This window comes from Lathyrus oleraceus, chromosome 5 (assembly GCF_024323335.1).
Source record: "Lathyrus oleraceus cultivar Zhongwan6 chromosome 5, CAAS_Psat_ZW6_1.0, whole genome shotgun sequence".
NCBI classification, from domain to species: Eukaryota; Viridiplantae; Streptophyta; class Magnoliopsida; order Fabales; family Fabaceae; genus Lathyrus; species Lathyrus oleraceus.
The window spans coordinates 570,552,803-570,570,402 of record NC_066583.1 but is presented as its reverse complement, the minus strand read 5'-3'; the positions used below and the strand labels follow the sequence as shown (position 1 = coordinate 570,570,402).

The 17,600-nt window shown below is 33.0% G+C and overlaps 1 protein-coding gene across 1 annotated transcript; it reads right to left on the bottom strand.

Annotated features, from left to right (window-relative positions):
* Window positions 1-12,393: 12,393 nt before the first annotated feature.
* On the bottom strand, window positions 12,394-16,215 carry LOC127086546 (protein PHOSPHATE STARVATION RESPONSE 1). Its single transcript, XM_051027324.1, has 7 exons — window positions 15,838-16,215; window positions 14,439-14,866; window positions 14,189-14,265; window positions 14,037-14,073; window positions 13,775-13,922; window positions 13,195-13,468; window positions 12,394-12,985 (listed from the first exon to the last, which is right to left on the bottom strand). The coding sequence occupies exons 2-7, from the start codon at window positions 14,821-14,823 to the stop codon at window positions 12,806-12,808; spliced, it is 1,101 nt and encodes a 366-aa protein (XP_050883281.1). The 5' UTR covers window positions 14,824-14,866; window positions 15,838-16,215; the 3' UTR covers window positions 12,394-12,805.
* Window positions 16,216-17,600: the final 1,385 nt, after the last annotated feature.

Below are 17,600 nucleotides of genomic sequence, written 5' to 3'. Positions count from 1 at the left end.
CGAAAATTAAATAAGTGCAAAAATAAAATAAATTATGAAAACACATTAAAACAAAAAAATAATCAAAGCAAACCGAAGAAATGCTTAAGTACAAACATGGAAGAACGTGCATCAAAATGCACTGATCACTCACCAACCAATTGAAGATTATCAGTCAGTGCAATATGACTTTCCTGATGAAGAGATCTTGTACTTGAAAATGAAAGATTATGATGAACCATTGCCTTAAGAAGGGCCAGAACCTAGTTCCCGTTGGGGCATGGTATTTGATGGAGTTGTTAATCAGTATGGTAATGGCATTGGGGCAGTGATTATTACTCCTCAAGGCACTCATTTTCCGTTTACAGTTAGATTGACTTTCAAGTGTACAAATAATATGGCTGAGTATGAATCTTGCATTATGGGACTTGAAGAGGCCATTTATCTCAGGATCAAGTATTTAGACGTCTATGGAGATTCAACTTTGGTTGTGAATCAGATCAAAGGTGAATGGGAGACGAATCAATCCGGTTTGATACCATATAGAGATTATGCCAAGAAGATTTCAACTTTCTTTACAAAGGTTAAATTTCATCATATCCCTCAAGATGAAAACTGGATGGCAGATGCTCTTGCAATGTTGGCTTTAATGATCATGGTGAAGTATTGGAATGAAGTTCCTAATCTGACTGTGATGCATCTTGATAGGCTAACTCATGTGTTTGCTGTTGAAGAGATCAAGGATGAGAAGCCGTGGTATTTTGATATCAAGTGTTTTCTCCAAAGTCAAATTTACCCGTCGGGGGCATATTTGAAAGATAAGAAGACTTTGAGGAGATTGAATGGCAACTTCTACCTGAGCGGTGATGTGCTTTACAAGAGAAACTTCGATATGGTTTTGCTCAGATGCATGGATAGACATGAAGCAGACTTATTGATGACTGAAGTTCATGAAGGTTCCTTTGGTACTCATTCCAATGGACATGCTATGTCTAAGAAGATGTTGAGAGCAAGTTACTATTGGTTGACAATGGAATCTAACTTTATAAGTTTGTGAAGAAATGCCACAAGTGTCAAATTTATGCAGAGAAGATTCATGTTCCTCCGACACTGTTGAATTTTATTTCCTCCCCATTACCCTTCACCATGTGGGAAATTGACATGATTGACATGATTGAGCCCAAAGCTTCGAACGGACATCGTTTCATTCTGGTGGCTATTGACTACTTCACAAAGTGGGTTGAAGCGGCATCGTATACGAATGTAACCAAGTAAGTTGTTGTGAGGTTTATCAAGAATCAGATTATATGTCGATATGGTGTGCCAAGCAAGATCATTACTGACAATGGATCGAACTTGAATAATAATATGGTGGAAGCTCTTTGCAAAGACTTTAAAATTGCACATCATAATTCTTCTCCCTACAGATCCAAGATGAATGGGGTTGTTGAAGCTGTAAACAAGAACATCAAAAAGATTATTCAGAAGATGGTTGTAACATACAAGGATTGGCATGAGATGCTCCCATTTGCTTTACATGGGTATCGTACATTCATCCTCACTTCAATAGGGGCAACCCCTTTCTCACTTGTTTATGGCATGGAAGTTGTGCTCCCGGTAGAGGTTGAGATCCCATCACTACGTGTTTTGATGGAAGCCAAGTTATCTGAGGCTGAATGGTCTCAGACCAGGTTTGATCAGCTAAATTTGATTGAAGAGAAGAGATTAACGGCCATGTGTCACGGTCAGTTATATCAACAAAGAATGAAGAAAGCATTTGATAAGAAGGTCAGGCCTCGTGTATTCAGAGAAGGTGATCTTGTGCTCAAGAAGATTCTATCTTTCAAACCAGATTCTAGGGGCAAATGGACTCATAATTATGAAGGTCCATATGTTGTTAAGAGAGCCTTTTCAGGAAGCGCTTTGATTCTTACAACTATGGATGGTGAAGAGTTCACGCGTCCTGTGAATGATGATGCAGTCAAGAAATACTTCTCCTAAAAAGAAAAGAACAACTCACTAAGTTGAAAACCCGAAAGGGATATCCAGGAAAAAATTAGAGACATAAAATAGAAAATTATCCTGATAAATTGAGTACCCCGCCTTGGGGCAATTTATGCAAAAATTATGGATTATGGAAAGTAACTGCAAGCTGGTTGATCTTCAGTTTTGAAGACTTTCTTGAGCACAATGTTTGGTTATGATTCATCTTCAGTCGAAGCCCAGAGCACAGTGGATATCAAAACCGGTAGAAGGATTAGTGATCATTGTATTCAATGTAGCTCTTTTCCATGTAAATTATCATTTTCCAACTTTTGTAAAGATCTATGGAGTCTTGTCATTTACAGACTACCATTCTATTAAATAAAGTTGAGCTTTTTATCCAATTGTTTCCACTCTTATTTATTCAGCTAAATAGAATTAAATTTTATTGTGATCATTTTGAAATTAAAGTTTTAAAATAAAAATCATGTTTCTTAAGTAATAAAAGCAATTTTAAAAAGCAGTCGATTTTAGGGATATCCACAGCGGTCTGAGAACAGGTAAGCCCTAAATGCGAAGCATTGTTGGTTTTATCCCCAAGCAGTTGGCATGATCTCTGTTTATTCTCCAGCATCATTTCAGCATCTCCGGCCGGGTTTCGTTGGTTTCCCCAACTAAGTTTGTAATTGCCTCCCTTGAGTTGTAGGCACGTTATTTGCAGTAGTTTGCACAACTCGACAGATTTTGGTTTCCCCTCAAGTCTCCAACAGCGTTGTCCATGACCCCTGTTAGCCTCAATTCTTGAGTGGTATTCTTGATCCTCAGTAAGGTTGTCTCCCATTTGTTATGGTGTTGACCTAAAATTCCCCGCAGAGTTGATAGTACAGATTTCTGATAAACCTTTTCCTTCACCCAGCCAGGGTTGAGCCTTTGGGATGGATGATTCTTGTGGGTTCCTTTGCACCTTGTTCTCTCCAGCAGTTGTTTCATTCTTGTGAGGATTGGCGGAGTACTGTATTGATGATGCAACCCAGTGACATTTGTATCCTTTGTGATTGTTTTGTCAGCATAATCATCATATATGCATATACATATGCATATACATTCATAAATTTTATTACTACATCATAATACACTTCGAGATTTATCGTTTCTCTGATCCTCTGCTACAGTGGTATACTTTTTCCCCCACGCAGATTTGGTTTGCCTTAAGCAGAAAGAATTTAACATTTCTCATTCCCCACTGAGTTATTCCCTCGTGGGTGATTATTATTTCGGTTTCCTCCCCAGTTGATAATCTGGATGAGACCACTCCCCTTGAGCTATATCCTCATTGGGTTGAGTCTTTGATTGACCGTTTCTTTCTAGATCCTACCTAGATAGATGCTTTTGGTCCCCTGAGAGTCTATTACACAGTAACTGGTAATATTCTTCTCAATTTGCAAGTATTTCACTTTTTTCCCAATACCCGACAAAAATAACCCTTTTTTCTCCCCAGCGGATTCGTTTTCACGTCTCCCAGAAAGTGTATCCTTAATATGTTCATCTTGATCAATGACGGATACTCTTTCCCTTCTGAGTGTATCCTTGATATGTTCATCTTAATCGATGACGGATAATCTTTCCCTTCTGAGCGTATCCTTGATATGTTCATCTTAATCGATGACGGATATTCTCATCTTGGTCTTCTACCCAGTAACTGGTAGTTATAATCCCTATTTTCTTTCCCCAGAGAGTTAATCCTTGATATGTTCATCCTAACCGATGATGGGTTTCCTTCTCTTTGCGGTCTTCTTCTCAGTAGTCGGTAGTTGTAAATCCTGCTTCCCCTCAGAGTCTATCCTTGATATGTTCACCCTAACCGGTGACGGATATTCTCTTTTTTGGTATTCTATCCAGTATCCGATGGATATAATTCCTACTTTTTTAGGCAGTTTATCCTTGATATGTTCATCTTAACCGGTGAGGGATATCCTTCATAATGTCCCCAGGTTAGTCTATCATTGATATGTTCATCTTAACCGATGACAAATATTCTTCCCTTTGAGTATATCCTTGATATGTTCACTTTAACCAGTGACGGGTATTCTCTTTCTTTGCGGTCTTCTGCCCAGTAACCGGTAGTTGTAAATCCTTTTGGCTTTTCCTCAGCAGGTTATTTTTACCCAATAACTGGTAATGAATATACCTCATATTTTCCCTCAACGAGTCATCCTTGATATGTTTATCCTAACCGATAACGGATTTCCTCCCTGTCAAATTTTGTTATACCCTTACCCAGTAACCGGTAATGGATAATATACTTCTGTTACTCCTGTGTTGAAGATCAGTTCTTCCCCAGTTGAGTTTGAGCGCGTATTTCCTCAATGAAATCGCCGTTTCCTGCTTGGGTCGAGTATTTAGTTTTATGTTGATCTACCCGTTTCCCCTGCAGATGTTCCTTTTATTCCCCGGTGGAGTCCTTCCATTGATTTATTCTCATGGAATCCCTCGTGTCCCCCAACAGTTTTAAGTCGTAGCCTGGCCTACGCATAACCCGTTTATCCCCCAGAGTCTCTGTCTCCCCAGTGAGTTTTCCTTATAGAATGCATTACGCTCCTACGGACTTTCAGTCTCTTCGGATTCTTTTCCTTTGTGGCAAAAATTTTCCCCACAGAGATTATTTTTGCATTCATATCATATGCATCATGAGGTCTCTTAGGGACCAAATTTTGTTTCTATATGTTATTATTTAAGTCCATTCTACTGAGTCGATACGAAAATTTTAACTTTCATCTCCTCAGCTAGAACGCTCTTAAATAGGGGCAGTTGTAAGACCCTAATTTTTACCCTAAGATCCGTCATGCTTTTCTCATCATATGCATTAGCATTGGGATCACACCTTAGCATCCTCCTTACCCCTCATTCACTGGGTTATCATTGGGAGAGATCACCAAGCACATTTGATTGTATCATACTTTATTTTTCTTTGTTTACTAACCAAAATACCAAAAATATGTCATTGTATAGCTTAACTCTTTTGTAGGTAGTGCACATGCTCACGTATGCTCCATCAAGCTCATATCTAGGGTTTAAGACTCTCATTGCAAGGAGCTCAATTAAGAATTGGTTTACTATGGCTCTAAGTATCATATATGATCCTCCATGAGTCCCAAAAGTCAAGAGAACATCAAGCTAGCAAGTTAGTTCATGGTGGTTGACCAGAGGAATTCAACTAGTCAAAATTGGGGTTCCCTAGACCCTATCTCATACAATTTTTGTCATATGAAAATATTCCAAGAGCAAAGTTACTCTAAATTACATTCCAAACAAATTTTATTTGAGGTATAGATCTAGTTTTGCTTGGAATGTCATTTTTTATGGTGAAAGATTATAGGTCATTTTGTCTAAACCCTAATTTAGAGGTCAACTTCCCAAGACCATAACTTGCTCAATTTTTATGATATGAAAGCTATTCAAGTTGCATGATTAAACTCAAGATGTCTACTTCAACTTTGATGTTTGGAGGGAGTGCAAATTCAACTTTTAAATGCATGTGATATGAGGAAACATTATAGGTCATTTTGGGCCAATACCATTGAACAAGTGATTTTCATCAACTTCTAAAATGCATAACTCCTTCATGCTAAATCCAAATGTGGTCAAATTTATGACTAATCTGAAAGACTTTGAGAGAGCTACAACTTTGAGAAAGGAAACTTTCTCATTTGAAGTCCATAGAAAAAGTTACCCAAGGTGGGAGAAGTGAACATATGGCTTGGTACTTAGAATTTTTTTTGATATGTTTGGTTTTACAAACCTCCACCTCAAAATTCATCATGATCCAAGCTTCAAATGAAAAAGTGTTCAACATGAAAGTTGTTCTCCTTTATCTAAACTTTCCTAAAAAGAATGAATGACTTGCACATGGCTTAAAGTTGAAGGACCATTTGGAAGATTTGAAGTTCCATTTCTCACACACGAATGCATGGCCTTTCCATATGACTTTAGCATTGCTTACACTCATCTTTCGACCTAAATGCACCATTACATGGGCATGTCACACGCCCATGCATCCATGCAAATGATATTTCTATTTTTGGAATTTTGAAAGAAGTGTGCAATTATCAATGACCTTGCCTATAAATAGAAGCCCTCTCACTCAGAATTGAGGACCCTGGCGCGCAAGCTTTGATTCAGCAACCCTAAACCCTCACATTCAAAGGAAAAGCTTGGTGATTTTCCTTGAAAATCGAGTTTGAAATCTCCCACTGTTTTGAGATGCAAACTCCAAGAGTCATTCTTCTTCCTTGATCCATTTCCACTCTATTAAGCATCTGAAGTAAGGCCAAGCACAATTGAGAGCAAGATCGTGTCCGTCTGAACCTGCAGTGAAGGTGAATTTCTGAATTTTTCATCTCTTCGATTCTCATTCAATTCTCCATTAATCTTATTGATTTTTGGTTTTCTGAAGTCCTACCAATGTAGGCAACAAGATTGAGTTGCTTAAAGGTCAAATCGAAGCAACTCAGATCATGATCCTCAAAATTCAACTCCCTGTATCTTTCTATATACTTGGAGTTAGGTGAAACTGAGGCCAGATTCGAGCTCCTGAGCATTTTTACTTTAAACTCATGTCCTCCTTTTTTATTTTGGTGATGGTTGAAGGTGGACCAGTCCGGTGAGGTCCACCGGAGAAGAAGATTGGAGCTCTGACTTCGGCGATGTGTTGGCATGTCTCCAGACCACATGATCCTTCTATTTTATTTTAATCTTGAGCGTCCAAATTGATTACCACGTGTGTGGAACATTGACTAAGGTCCACCATGGATAGCGCGCTCTGATCCACTTGATCTGCCACCTCAATTAATGAGGGAGATCAAGTGGTCCACATTTTTTTTTTGTATTTTCTGATTTTCATTCTAATTACTTTATTTTCATTAATTCATATTAACTTTAATATTGATCCAAAAAATATGGGACTTTCACCAAAAAAATTCAAATATTTTTCTCTTTCATTTTCTAAATTAAAATTATTTTTTTGGATCAATATTAATATTTTTCATGATTTAATTGTTTTGTGAATATTTTTAATTGTTTAAAAATACTTTTAAGTTTCCAAAATTTATGAAATTTTTTCTCCAAGGTGCTTTGACCTTGTTTGACCTATGATAAATCTCTTGGTCATTTATTTGGTGTTTTGAAGAGGTTTTAGGATTTTGATCAACCATAATTTAATTTAATGCATTTTTAATTAATTTTTAATTGTTTAATTGTGAATAAATTGTGTTGAGCTACTTTTGTTGAATTCTTGAGTTTGACTTTTATTGTTGGGCCTTGGTCAAGGTTGATTTGACTTTGTTGGATTAAAATAATTGGATTTAGGGGATTGATGAAATGTACATTTCATCTCCCAAAATGAATGAATGATTTTAATTTGATAAAAGTCCTCCCATGACCAATTTGTGTTTGTTTCATTTCCCCCCCCTCTTCATCTTCAATCCCATCCATTTCATTTGACCTATGATATCTCTATATCCTAAGGCTAGTTGATTGCAAAATCAACATAAGTATGGATGAGATTAGGTCCACCCTTTTTCCATTTTCTTTTAAGTGTGGTATGTTTTAGGAGTATGCTTCATAATACCATATCTCTAACATGCATTAACATTAAAATTTCTATTGCCCGACCTCAAATAGTTTGACTTCTACATAAGTCCAATTAAGATTGCTTAACATAGCGCTAAATTTTGACCCAAAAGCATAGCATTCTAGTAAGTGCGATTGTAAGTCTCCCCCCTTTCATGGTATTGTGTGGAAACTTGGCCATTTTTCCTTCCTTTGGAAGATGTCTTGGTTCAAGGATCCATGCTTGTGAATAGAGGGTTGAGTGTTCTCCAAAGAATGACTTAAATAATTGAAAGCAAAACTAATACTAACTTCTAATCAACTAACATTTGACTAACTTTTAATTTCAAGTCATTTACTTTATGCACTTTAAATTCAAGTCATTTATCATTTGCCATTATTCATACCATATAACTTGTTTATTTTAATTCCATTTTTATTTTGCTCACTTGAGCCATATCTTGTGATTATACTTGTCTGTGTATTTTGTTTGTGTTTGTGGTCTTTTGACCTTAATGTACATAATAACAACAAAAACCCTAAAAAAGGATTTGTGTGGACTGTTGGATTTGATTTGAGACTTTGGACTTAGAATTAGGCAACATTCCCTATGCAAAAAGGACTTGACCAATGCCAATTTTTCTGAAGCCAGACATTGTGAAGTGAACTTTCATTTAAAGCAAGTATTGAGTTCGCTTTTGAGTTCATCTGCAACATAGTCTTGATACAGTTGTTACTTTGAATCTGTGTCCAATGCCCTATTCTGAGCCATTCAAAGAGTATGTCATATGATACGTGGGGAAGCTTGTGAAGAGGACTATGGAGTTGCTAGCTTGGATGTGGATATCTTTATTTGATGCCTTGATCCTTCACCTTGCTATTGTGTGTATTGATATTGCTTTATTCTAAAGTCCAAGGGAAAATTAGGTTTCTATATGACATTCTTGTCTATTGGATTGCATCCCATTGGTCAGATCTTTTCAACTCTTAACTTTTAATTTTTTGCTTAGGAGTAGTCTCTTCATCTCCTCCCACTTCTTTAATTTCTAATCTCTTCTTCCTTTTAAAATCTTCTTTGCTTGTGATTTTTAAACTTAGACTTTATTGCAAATTAGAAACTTTGGCCTTATGTCATTGCATTTTTAAACTTCTTTTTCTTAACCAAACTTGTAAATGAACTTAATCATACTTGACTTAAAATTTCAAAAGACAAAAAGAATTAACACTCATTCAAATTTTTTAGGCCTTTTGTGCCTCTTTTAAACTTAAAATTTTGTTAAAAAACAACTCATTCACTTTGAAATTGTTACCACGGACTACGAGGTTTTGATCCCTCATTTTATGTTGGTACGTACACACAAGTCCGAAGGTCTTGTCAAACACAAAAGTATAATTAATGAATTCTTTTCTCATCCTCACACTCTATTTATTGCAAACATCTTTTCTACCAAAACACATGTACACACAAAAAAAGGGCTCCCTAGGAGTACCTAGGACACTTTGGATGCTAACACCTTCCCTCTGTGTAACCAACCCCATTACCTGTAATCTCTGGCATTTTATTAGTTTTGATTTGAAAACTTCTTATCTTTGGGTTTTGTTCGTACTTTTCCCTTTTCCCTTGGAAATAATAAAAGCGTGGTGGCGACTCTAGTTTAATTGACGTCAAGCTTATCCATAGCTCAATGGTCATGATTTTACCGCTACAGCTTGTACGTCGTTTACTGTTGTGTTGAGTTGAGTTATGGTCGCCATTTTGAACACGTTTGGTACTGCAGCACTTCTGTCATTGCAACGCGATTTTCTGTTACGTTTGATTGTATTGGTTTTCACTGTGTTTCCGCTGTGTTTTAATTGCTTGATGTTGTCGTTCATGCTATTGAGTTTTACAGTTGCAGCTTCTGATTTAGCTCGATTGGCGCCCCTGGCTTATGCAAATTTCGTTTTTGTCGTCTTGGCTTGCATTGGGAATCACAGCTCGCATTTTGGTTCACACTTCTGTAGCTGTTGTTGCATTTTGAATTTCATCTTGCGTCGTTGTTTAAGTGTTGTTGGTTATGGCTCGCATTTGGAAGCTGAATTTTCCGTTTTGCTTTGTCGTTTATGCTTGTATGCTTCCATGTTGTTGTTGATGTAGTACTTGCTGCAGGATGCCAACTTGGATAATTGATGTGTTCCCAAAGTGGATAATGACTTTGGAAATGGTTAATTATGGGTAATGGATTTGGAATTGGTTTTAAATAGATATTGGACTTGGATGGGTTTTAAATGGATAAAGGATTTGGAAATGGTTAATTGGATTAAATGGATTTGGATTGTATGTTAAAATGGATATCAATTAATTGGATTTTTGGATTTGGAGTTATGAATAAAAATGGATTTGGATTGGCTTATGAATTAACATGGCCCATTAGTGAAATTAAAAGAAAATTATAATAACTAAAATAAAATGTCAAGATTAACTTGTGACTAAAACAATGTTTTCTAAAATAATCGGCTAAAGAAACAATGATGAGATATTTTCCAGACATCAAACTAAAATCTCCAAAGTCGACTTGAATCTCAAGAACCAAATTTTGAATTAAATCAAATTTGAACCTTTAAAATCCATTCACAACTTCTAGAATTAATTCAAAACCGTTGAAATGACTATGGACCACGTGATCAAGGATTTAGAGGTTGACGGTTGACTTTGGTCAACTGGTAAAAACACATATTTTCTTATAAACAAACGAATATGGATCACAACATCCTGGACCAATGACTTATGTCAATGTCATGAATCAAACCAGGTGAATGTCCACCAAACAATAGGTCATGCACAAGATCCTTGACTAGCAAGGTCATGAATCAGGATTTCAACTCGTATGATGTGCAATTCCATAAACTTCAATCCAACTCTGATTTTATCAACCACAAACCCTGAATCCATGATACCTGTCAGCAGATGTTAATCATGAATGAATGAATGCACATAAATGAGCATGAATGAAGTTAGATGGTTATCAAGTTATAGTCAGATGAAAAAGCGAAAAGGAGGACATATTTTGGGATATGACACCTAGAACACTAGAAGTAGATGCAGCAAAAATGCTTATCTTAATGGTTTTGTTCATGAAGACACAAGAGCCAAGCCAAAGAGTTGTCAACCTCAAGGGGTCCCCATTGGAAATCTCGTTTTGTTATTTTTGTTTAACTGTAATAAAACATGTATCTTATTATAATATAGAAACTTATTATTATATATTTTTTGAACTATTTTTTTATTTGTTGTGATGTAAAAGATAAGTAAAATAAAATGTAACTTATTTTTCTGAATTATAATGTAGAAAAATATTTTATTTCTTATACAAAATGTGATTATGCACTTGACTTACTTAATTCAAATTAGTAGAATCAAGAGAATAAAAATATCATGACTATAATTAATTTTAATTCTTGGCTCAATTTAAAATTGCAAATCAAATATTATTATTACTACCTCTAATGACACAATAAGAAACAAAAACAAAAACTTAGACTTGTAAATCAATTAAACTTTTTTGCTAAAACTTAGTAAATAAAAATCAAAACAAGACAAAATCAAATAGCATTGTAACTTATTTTTGAAATGCAATGCAAAGACATAGCCCTAATTAATCAAAGCTAAATCTTAAAAATCACAAACTCTCTAATTACTCATGTTATCAAACATCCAAAGTAATGCATGAAGGTTCATAATAAACCTTAAACAAATCAATCTGACAAATGTTAAGTGAAAATCCATCCCCGATACTGATTATGGACATGTAATGAATAGGCGAATGCAGGGAGTGATCAGAACAGATAAATAAAACAAAATGATTATTAATCCTGACTTATGTATGGGAAATGAAATCTTTATGACCAGATGAAACAGTTATAAGGAATCAGCTCAGATAATGAGATGCAGATGAATGAAACATAAATGAATTGTTGCAGATGAATGAATGTCAATGGATGAATGCAGATGAAATAGGTGGGACAAAATTTAGGGTATTACACAACCTTCATCATCCATCTTAGTATTTTATTATTTTTTATTAGTAGCTAATTGACTAGATTATGTTTTATGAGATGAACTTGTAATGAACTTGTTGGATCATGTGTTTAATTTGATGTTATTTGAATTATGGAAGTTATAATTTCTATTTAATTGTTCTTGTGCTTAATGCTTATTATATGTGAAAGAGCTAAAAATTCGATATTAGATTAGTAGGGATCACTGACACTAAGCCTATAAATATGAACTAGAGCAATCGTTCTACTTTCTTCAGTTGAATTGGAATAGGATACCACTAATAGTAGCTTTTGAATTAATGTACCGTAACAACACCCAATTTCTCTTTTACCGACCGAATAGAGATAGAAAATCACTAGTAGAAATTAGTGAGTTGTACACCAAGGGATTGTGTAGAATATTTTGTTAATTTATCGTAGGATTATAATGATAATATTCTTCACCTAATGCACTAAACAAAACTAGGGGAACAAGGGATTCGAGTAAAACCTAATCGCTTTCTCGTTATTATATTTAGGATCAATTTATTTCTCGTATTTTTATCTTTGCAAAATCAATTTAAAAATACCCTATTGTTACTGTATTTCACATATTTTTTACTTTGTTAAATTTCAATCCTCGTAGAGACGATATCTTTTATTATTATTTCAATTAATCCATACATTTTCCAAAAAGTCATCACTAATCCCCCTTGATATGATGATGTTATACAAAGAGTCTCTATATTTTGGGGAGTAAACTTTTTTTAAATGTAATCTTGTGTATGTCACTTAAAAATACAATTATTTAAAAAAATACCACATAATATAATTTAAAATAAGTATTTAAATGGGCCTTTCAAGGGTCTCAAGCGACTTCATATTGAGTCAATGGTCCAACAAACAAATTAATTGCGGCATTGATTCTAATCTATAAGTAAACATAATCCAAATTGAAATAACAATAGCTAAATTAATTTATTCAAAATTTCACAAAAGGTCCTTTGCATGCATAAATGTGGTCTGATAAAGCAAGTACTTAAAAGATCTCACTCCAATGCCCTAATTGACATGGTCAGATCTTAAGTACTCAGCCCAAATGACTTGTTAGTGTACAATTTTGCAAACTCATTCAAATTCCCAACCTAGATATTTTCTCTGTGCTTTTCACTAACCTTGCTTTTCATCACTTTGAATTTGAGGAAGAGAAAGACAATAACTAAAGAGAGAGAATTGTGTGTATTTCTTCTTCGCCCGTTGGATTCATATTTATCTGATTCTTAACACTAATTTCTGAATCTCGACTTAGTTTTAGTTCTAAGAAACTTGATGTGTACTCTTTCTTTGATACTTGAGGTTGGTGTTTGAATTCTTGCATTTGATCCTTTTTATCATGCACCTAGTTTTTAAAAAAAAAGCATTTCTTTAACTAATGCAATATATAACTATACCAAAAGAAAACCTATCTAAATAGTAATAATATCTTTATAAGGTATTAAACATTGGAAGCTAGAAGATCCAAGAATAACTTATTAGTGAAACAATAAATATGATGCAAACTATGTTATAAAATAGCATGAAAAAAAAAAGGTAATGTAATTTTATTACCTTAGTGAAGACAGGACTCCATGAAAAAAGCTGTGCACTATGATCATCTCGAAACAAGCTTTCATGATTTTCACTTCCTTGTAATCGAGGAGGCCACTTCTTTTCTTCAGGTAGTAACTGACTTATTTGAGTAGAATTTATAGGTCCATTATTATTTCTTGTTATTGCATCTTTTACATCAAATATATGTGAACTTGTTTTATATAAATCTTTGTCCCACATTGAACTTGATCTAAAGATCACATGATTGTTGAAAAGACCACTTTGATGAAACCTATAAATTAAGAAAATATTAAATAATGATTTATCAAAATTAATTTCATGCATGCTTTAAATAAATATCCACTAATAATAACTATAAAAAATGGAAAAAAAAATGATTGTAATTTTAGATAAACTTTAAAATGTAGAATTTTTTTTTAAAAATCTAAAAAAATACAACACCAAATTAAATTTTATACTATTTTTAGATATATTTTAAATGAATAAAAATTAAAAACAAAAGATTTTATAAGAATAATAAAAAATAATTTAACTGTAATATTTTATGAACACAAAAATAATACTATATATATATTACCTTGAAGAGCTATGAGCTTTGATTTCATTATATGGGTGCAAATAGTTGTTATTATTAACACCAAAGTGTCCTTGAACGTTAAATCTTCCATACATATCCAAAATATGATGATGCTTTCCTTGCATTTCCCTATTTTTTTGGGATAAAACTGAAATAAAATAAAATGAAAATATAATCATGCATTTATGTAAAACCCTTGGAAACATTAAATAATAATGAACTTTCTAACAAATTTAAGGCTCTGAAATATTTATTTAATTACCTTGGCCAGACTCATCAAGTTTTTTACTCCTATACATCTGAACATCCAGAAAAAAAAAACATAATTAAAATGAACAATTAATCAAAGATAAAAAGTCATTTCAACTTATAAGTATTTAACATAATTAATTTCTAATCATGAATATATATTACCTGCAAATGACTCTTCACATGTGCAATGCTAAGTCCTCTCACATTCATCAATTGGAGAACCAACTTGGGTGTTGCTCCTATACCAAATATTGTCAACAAAATGTTAATGAAAATGCTCAAAATAAATAGTTTTTCTTATGCATCAAAGAAATATAATAGTACTTCAATTCATAAAAACAAAGAATCACACCAGAAAAAAATATGATGTAAATTTATGTATATAATCAAGAGTAAAGTGAGTGAAACTTACTTTCTTGGCCTCCAAGTCTTTCAACAGCATGCACAAAAGATAAATGAAGGTCAGGAGTCCATCGAAGCCTAGGCATTTTCGACCTAATATATTGTCTTACGGTATTTCCTCGCCCTTTCCCTTCTTGATCACTTGAATGATGATCATTGCTACTCAAGTTCTCCTCTTGTGATGATATCTCATTGTTGTTGCTTATCTCACCACAATTAGGGCCTTCATCACTTACAAGTTGTGTCACATGATCATCATCTCCATCGTCGACCGCTTCTTCGTTTAAGTCGAAGAAGGAACGTTTTCTTCTATTTGGCGAAGAGGGTTTTGTTCCGATATCGTTACTATCTTCATTCTTGACGACTTCATTAGATATGTGTATTCTCTCTGCCATTTGTGTTCTATTTTCTTCTTCTATCAAATTACTTTGATGTTTTCTAGTAGACATAAAAGTTGCATCAAATATAGAAGTTTGCACTTGTTCAATATAATTATTGCAATATATTGAACCAAGATATGTTTGCTAAATAAATGGGCAAAAACAACTGAATTTTTTAATAGTGACACGAGGTTATGTTTTAGAAGGATTCATGTTTTGTTAAACTACATTTGTACCAAAAATTTATTTAACAACATGTGTGCTTATTCCTAGGTCTTGGAATTCCACACTCACCTAGCTATCTACCTACAATTTGAAAATTGTTAAATTGAAGAGTGTATTAGACCTAAAGAATACTCTCTTTCTAACAAAAATATGAACAAAAGTTATATATCTATCTACTTTTTTTTTTCTTCTCAATAAAATTAAGTGACTTATATGTGATCTATATAAAAAGTTTCAATTCTTTCCATGAATGTTAATTAAAGATATGCTTTTTGTTATAGTGAAAATTAAGTGTGTGAGTTGGGGGATACTATAGAAGATGGAAAGAAATGGTCTAATTCTCACATCCATAATTAGATAAAAAATCTCAAAGTTGATTTTGAAGTTGTGATTTGTATAGAGATTGAAGTATGCTTGTATTTTGTTAAATAAAAATTGTATATATCTAAATATATTCCATGAAGAAATTTATGTTCTACTTTATTTCTAAATTTATCAAGAAAACTAGATCCAAAAATAGTAAAATTAAGACTTAAAATCAAATGCAATTTTTTTTTCCAAAAACATCTTGGAGAGAGAGAGAGAGAGAGAGAGAGAGAGAGAGAGAGAGAGAGAGAGAGAGAGAGAGAGAGAGAGAGAGAGAGAGAGAGAGAGAGAGAGAGAGAGAGAGAGAGAGAGAGAGAGAGAGAGAGAGAGAGAGAGAGAGAGAGAGAGAGAGAGAGAGAGAGAGAGAGAGAGAGAGAGAGAGAGAGAGAGAGAGAGAGAGAGAGAGAGAGAGAGAGAGAGAGAGAGAGATGTACAAACCATTGCTAAGGATGAAGCTTAACAACTCTCTTCCAAGATAGCTTCCTCAAACCACATATGAATATTAGAAAGAGATCCTATATATTAGCCAACCCTTGTTTCCAAGATCCAATAAAGCCAATTATTTCCTTGGATAATCAACTTTGCAATTGACTTGAAGTAAAAGAAGGTAAACCTAACTCATATTTGTTGATCCAAATGTATCTATGGATGATGGAAGAAAGAAAAGGAAGAAGAAAAAAACCCTACTTGGTTATAAGGTTTCTTTTCATTTGTGTTTGAGCAATGGATGTAGCTAGCTGGTTTTGGAATGTAAGGAAACTAATTAAAGCTTGAAATACCATAGGCACATCAAATATTCTCACAAATGGTACTATATTCAAATATCATAAAATATTCTATATGTAGAAGACAATTGTCGGACATTAAACCACTTGTATATTTATATTTCTAACTGAATTCATTTTCATTAATTGACTTATAATTTAACTATTATATACACAATACAAATATAAATAAATAAAACAGAAATTAATATTTTATCAAGCTATCATTATTAAATAATATATTTACTACTATTATTATTATTTGAAATGTGAAATAGAAGATATTGATTTATAAAAGATGTAGAAGTATTAATTAGAAGATATAATCTATAAAAATTAATCAATGATTTAAAAATGTAATTTATTTTAGAATATTTTTGTTGTAAATAAATGGATTATTGTGGAATGTAGAGAATATTAACTTTGAAATATTTGATTTAGCAAGTAGCTAGCTAGGTAGCTAAGAATTAACAACAAAAGAGATCAAATACACACGTATGACCCTTATCTTGGACTATTGAGAATCATGTGATTTTCTTAGCTTTTATTTTATCTTTTCAAATTTTCTTTGACAACTTTTCTCTTTCTCCGTGATAATCTTTATTCTTTACTAATAGTATTAGTTGACCTCTGTTACTGATAGCTCCCATTTATTTTTATTTATAAAAAAAAAAAACTATCTTAACTTATGCCATTATATATACTATAATTATATCAAATTAGACCAAGACTTGTAAGTCCACAAATACACATCACCTTCACAACTTTTACTTTTGTATCTCAAATAATGCATGCGGAAAAGTTCTTTTCATACTGTGAAATGATAAATGAGAATATGAAGTCTCATAAATTTGTTTGAACGTATGAGAATAATATATATATATATATATATATATATATATATATATATATATATATATATATATATATATATATATATATATATATATATATATATATATATATATATATATATATATATATATGGATTTTACTATGAAACACATTTGATTTACTGATTACCTCGAAAAGTTCACGTCAGACTGTCTAACTTTTATAATAAGGGGGACAAGCGCAATGATAGGGGTAAAGAAATGTACTATTAAGGTTATAACCATTTGTCCTATATGCTTCTTTTATCTCCAAAATGAATTACTCTAACTTTGAATTAAGAAAATGTTCAACGAGAATATTGTAAGAGTAATAAAAGAGTATTTTTCTATTGACATTAATTGAGTATCGAATTTTTGTTTTATAGTGATTTTAGATGTTGGTTATTTAAGAAATATGTTGAATAATTATTAAAGAAATTCTGATGTCTCTTAGCCACTTCTATTTATAGAAGATTTAGTAGATAGAAAAAATAATATTATAAAATTATTTAGGTAGCAAAAAACTGTACTAAAAAATTTATTTGGACAGAAAAACAATATATAA

What these genes read in the sequence shown, in the direction of transcription:
- LOC127086546 (XM_051027324.1), bottom strand. Translation starts at nt 14,823, where the DNA reads ATGGCAGAGAGAATACACATATCTAATGAAGTCGTCAAGAATGAAGAT. An exon ending in ACTTGATGAGTCTGGCCAAG is followed by an intron (nt 13,923 to 14,036) that starts GTAATTAAATAA and finishes ATTTTATTTCAG; the next exon opens with TTTTATCCCAAAAAAATAGG. An exon ending in GGAGTCCTGTCTTCACTAAG is followed by an intron (nt 12,986 to 13,194) that starts GTAATAAAATTA and finishes TTTAAAAACTAG; the next exon opens with GTGCATGATAAAAAGGATCA.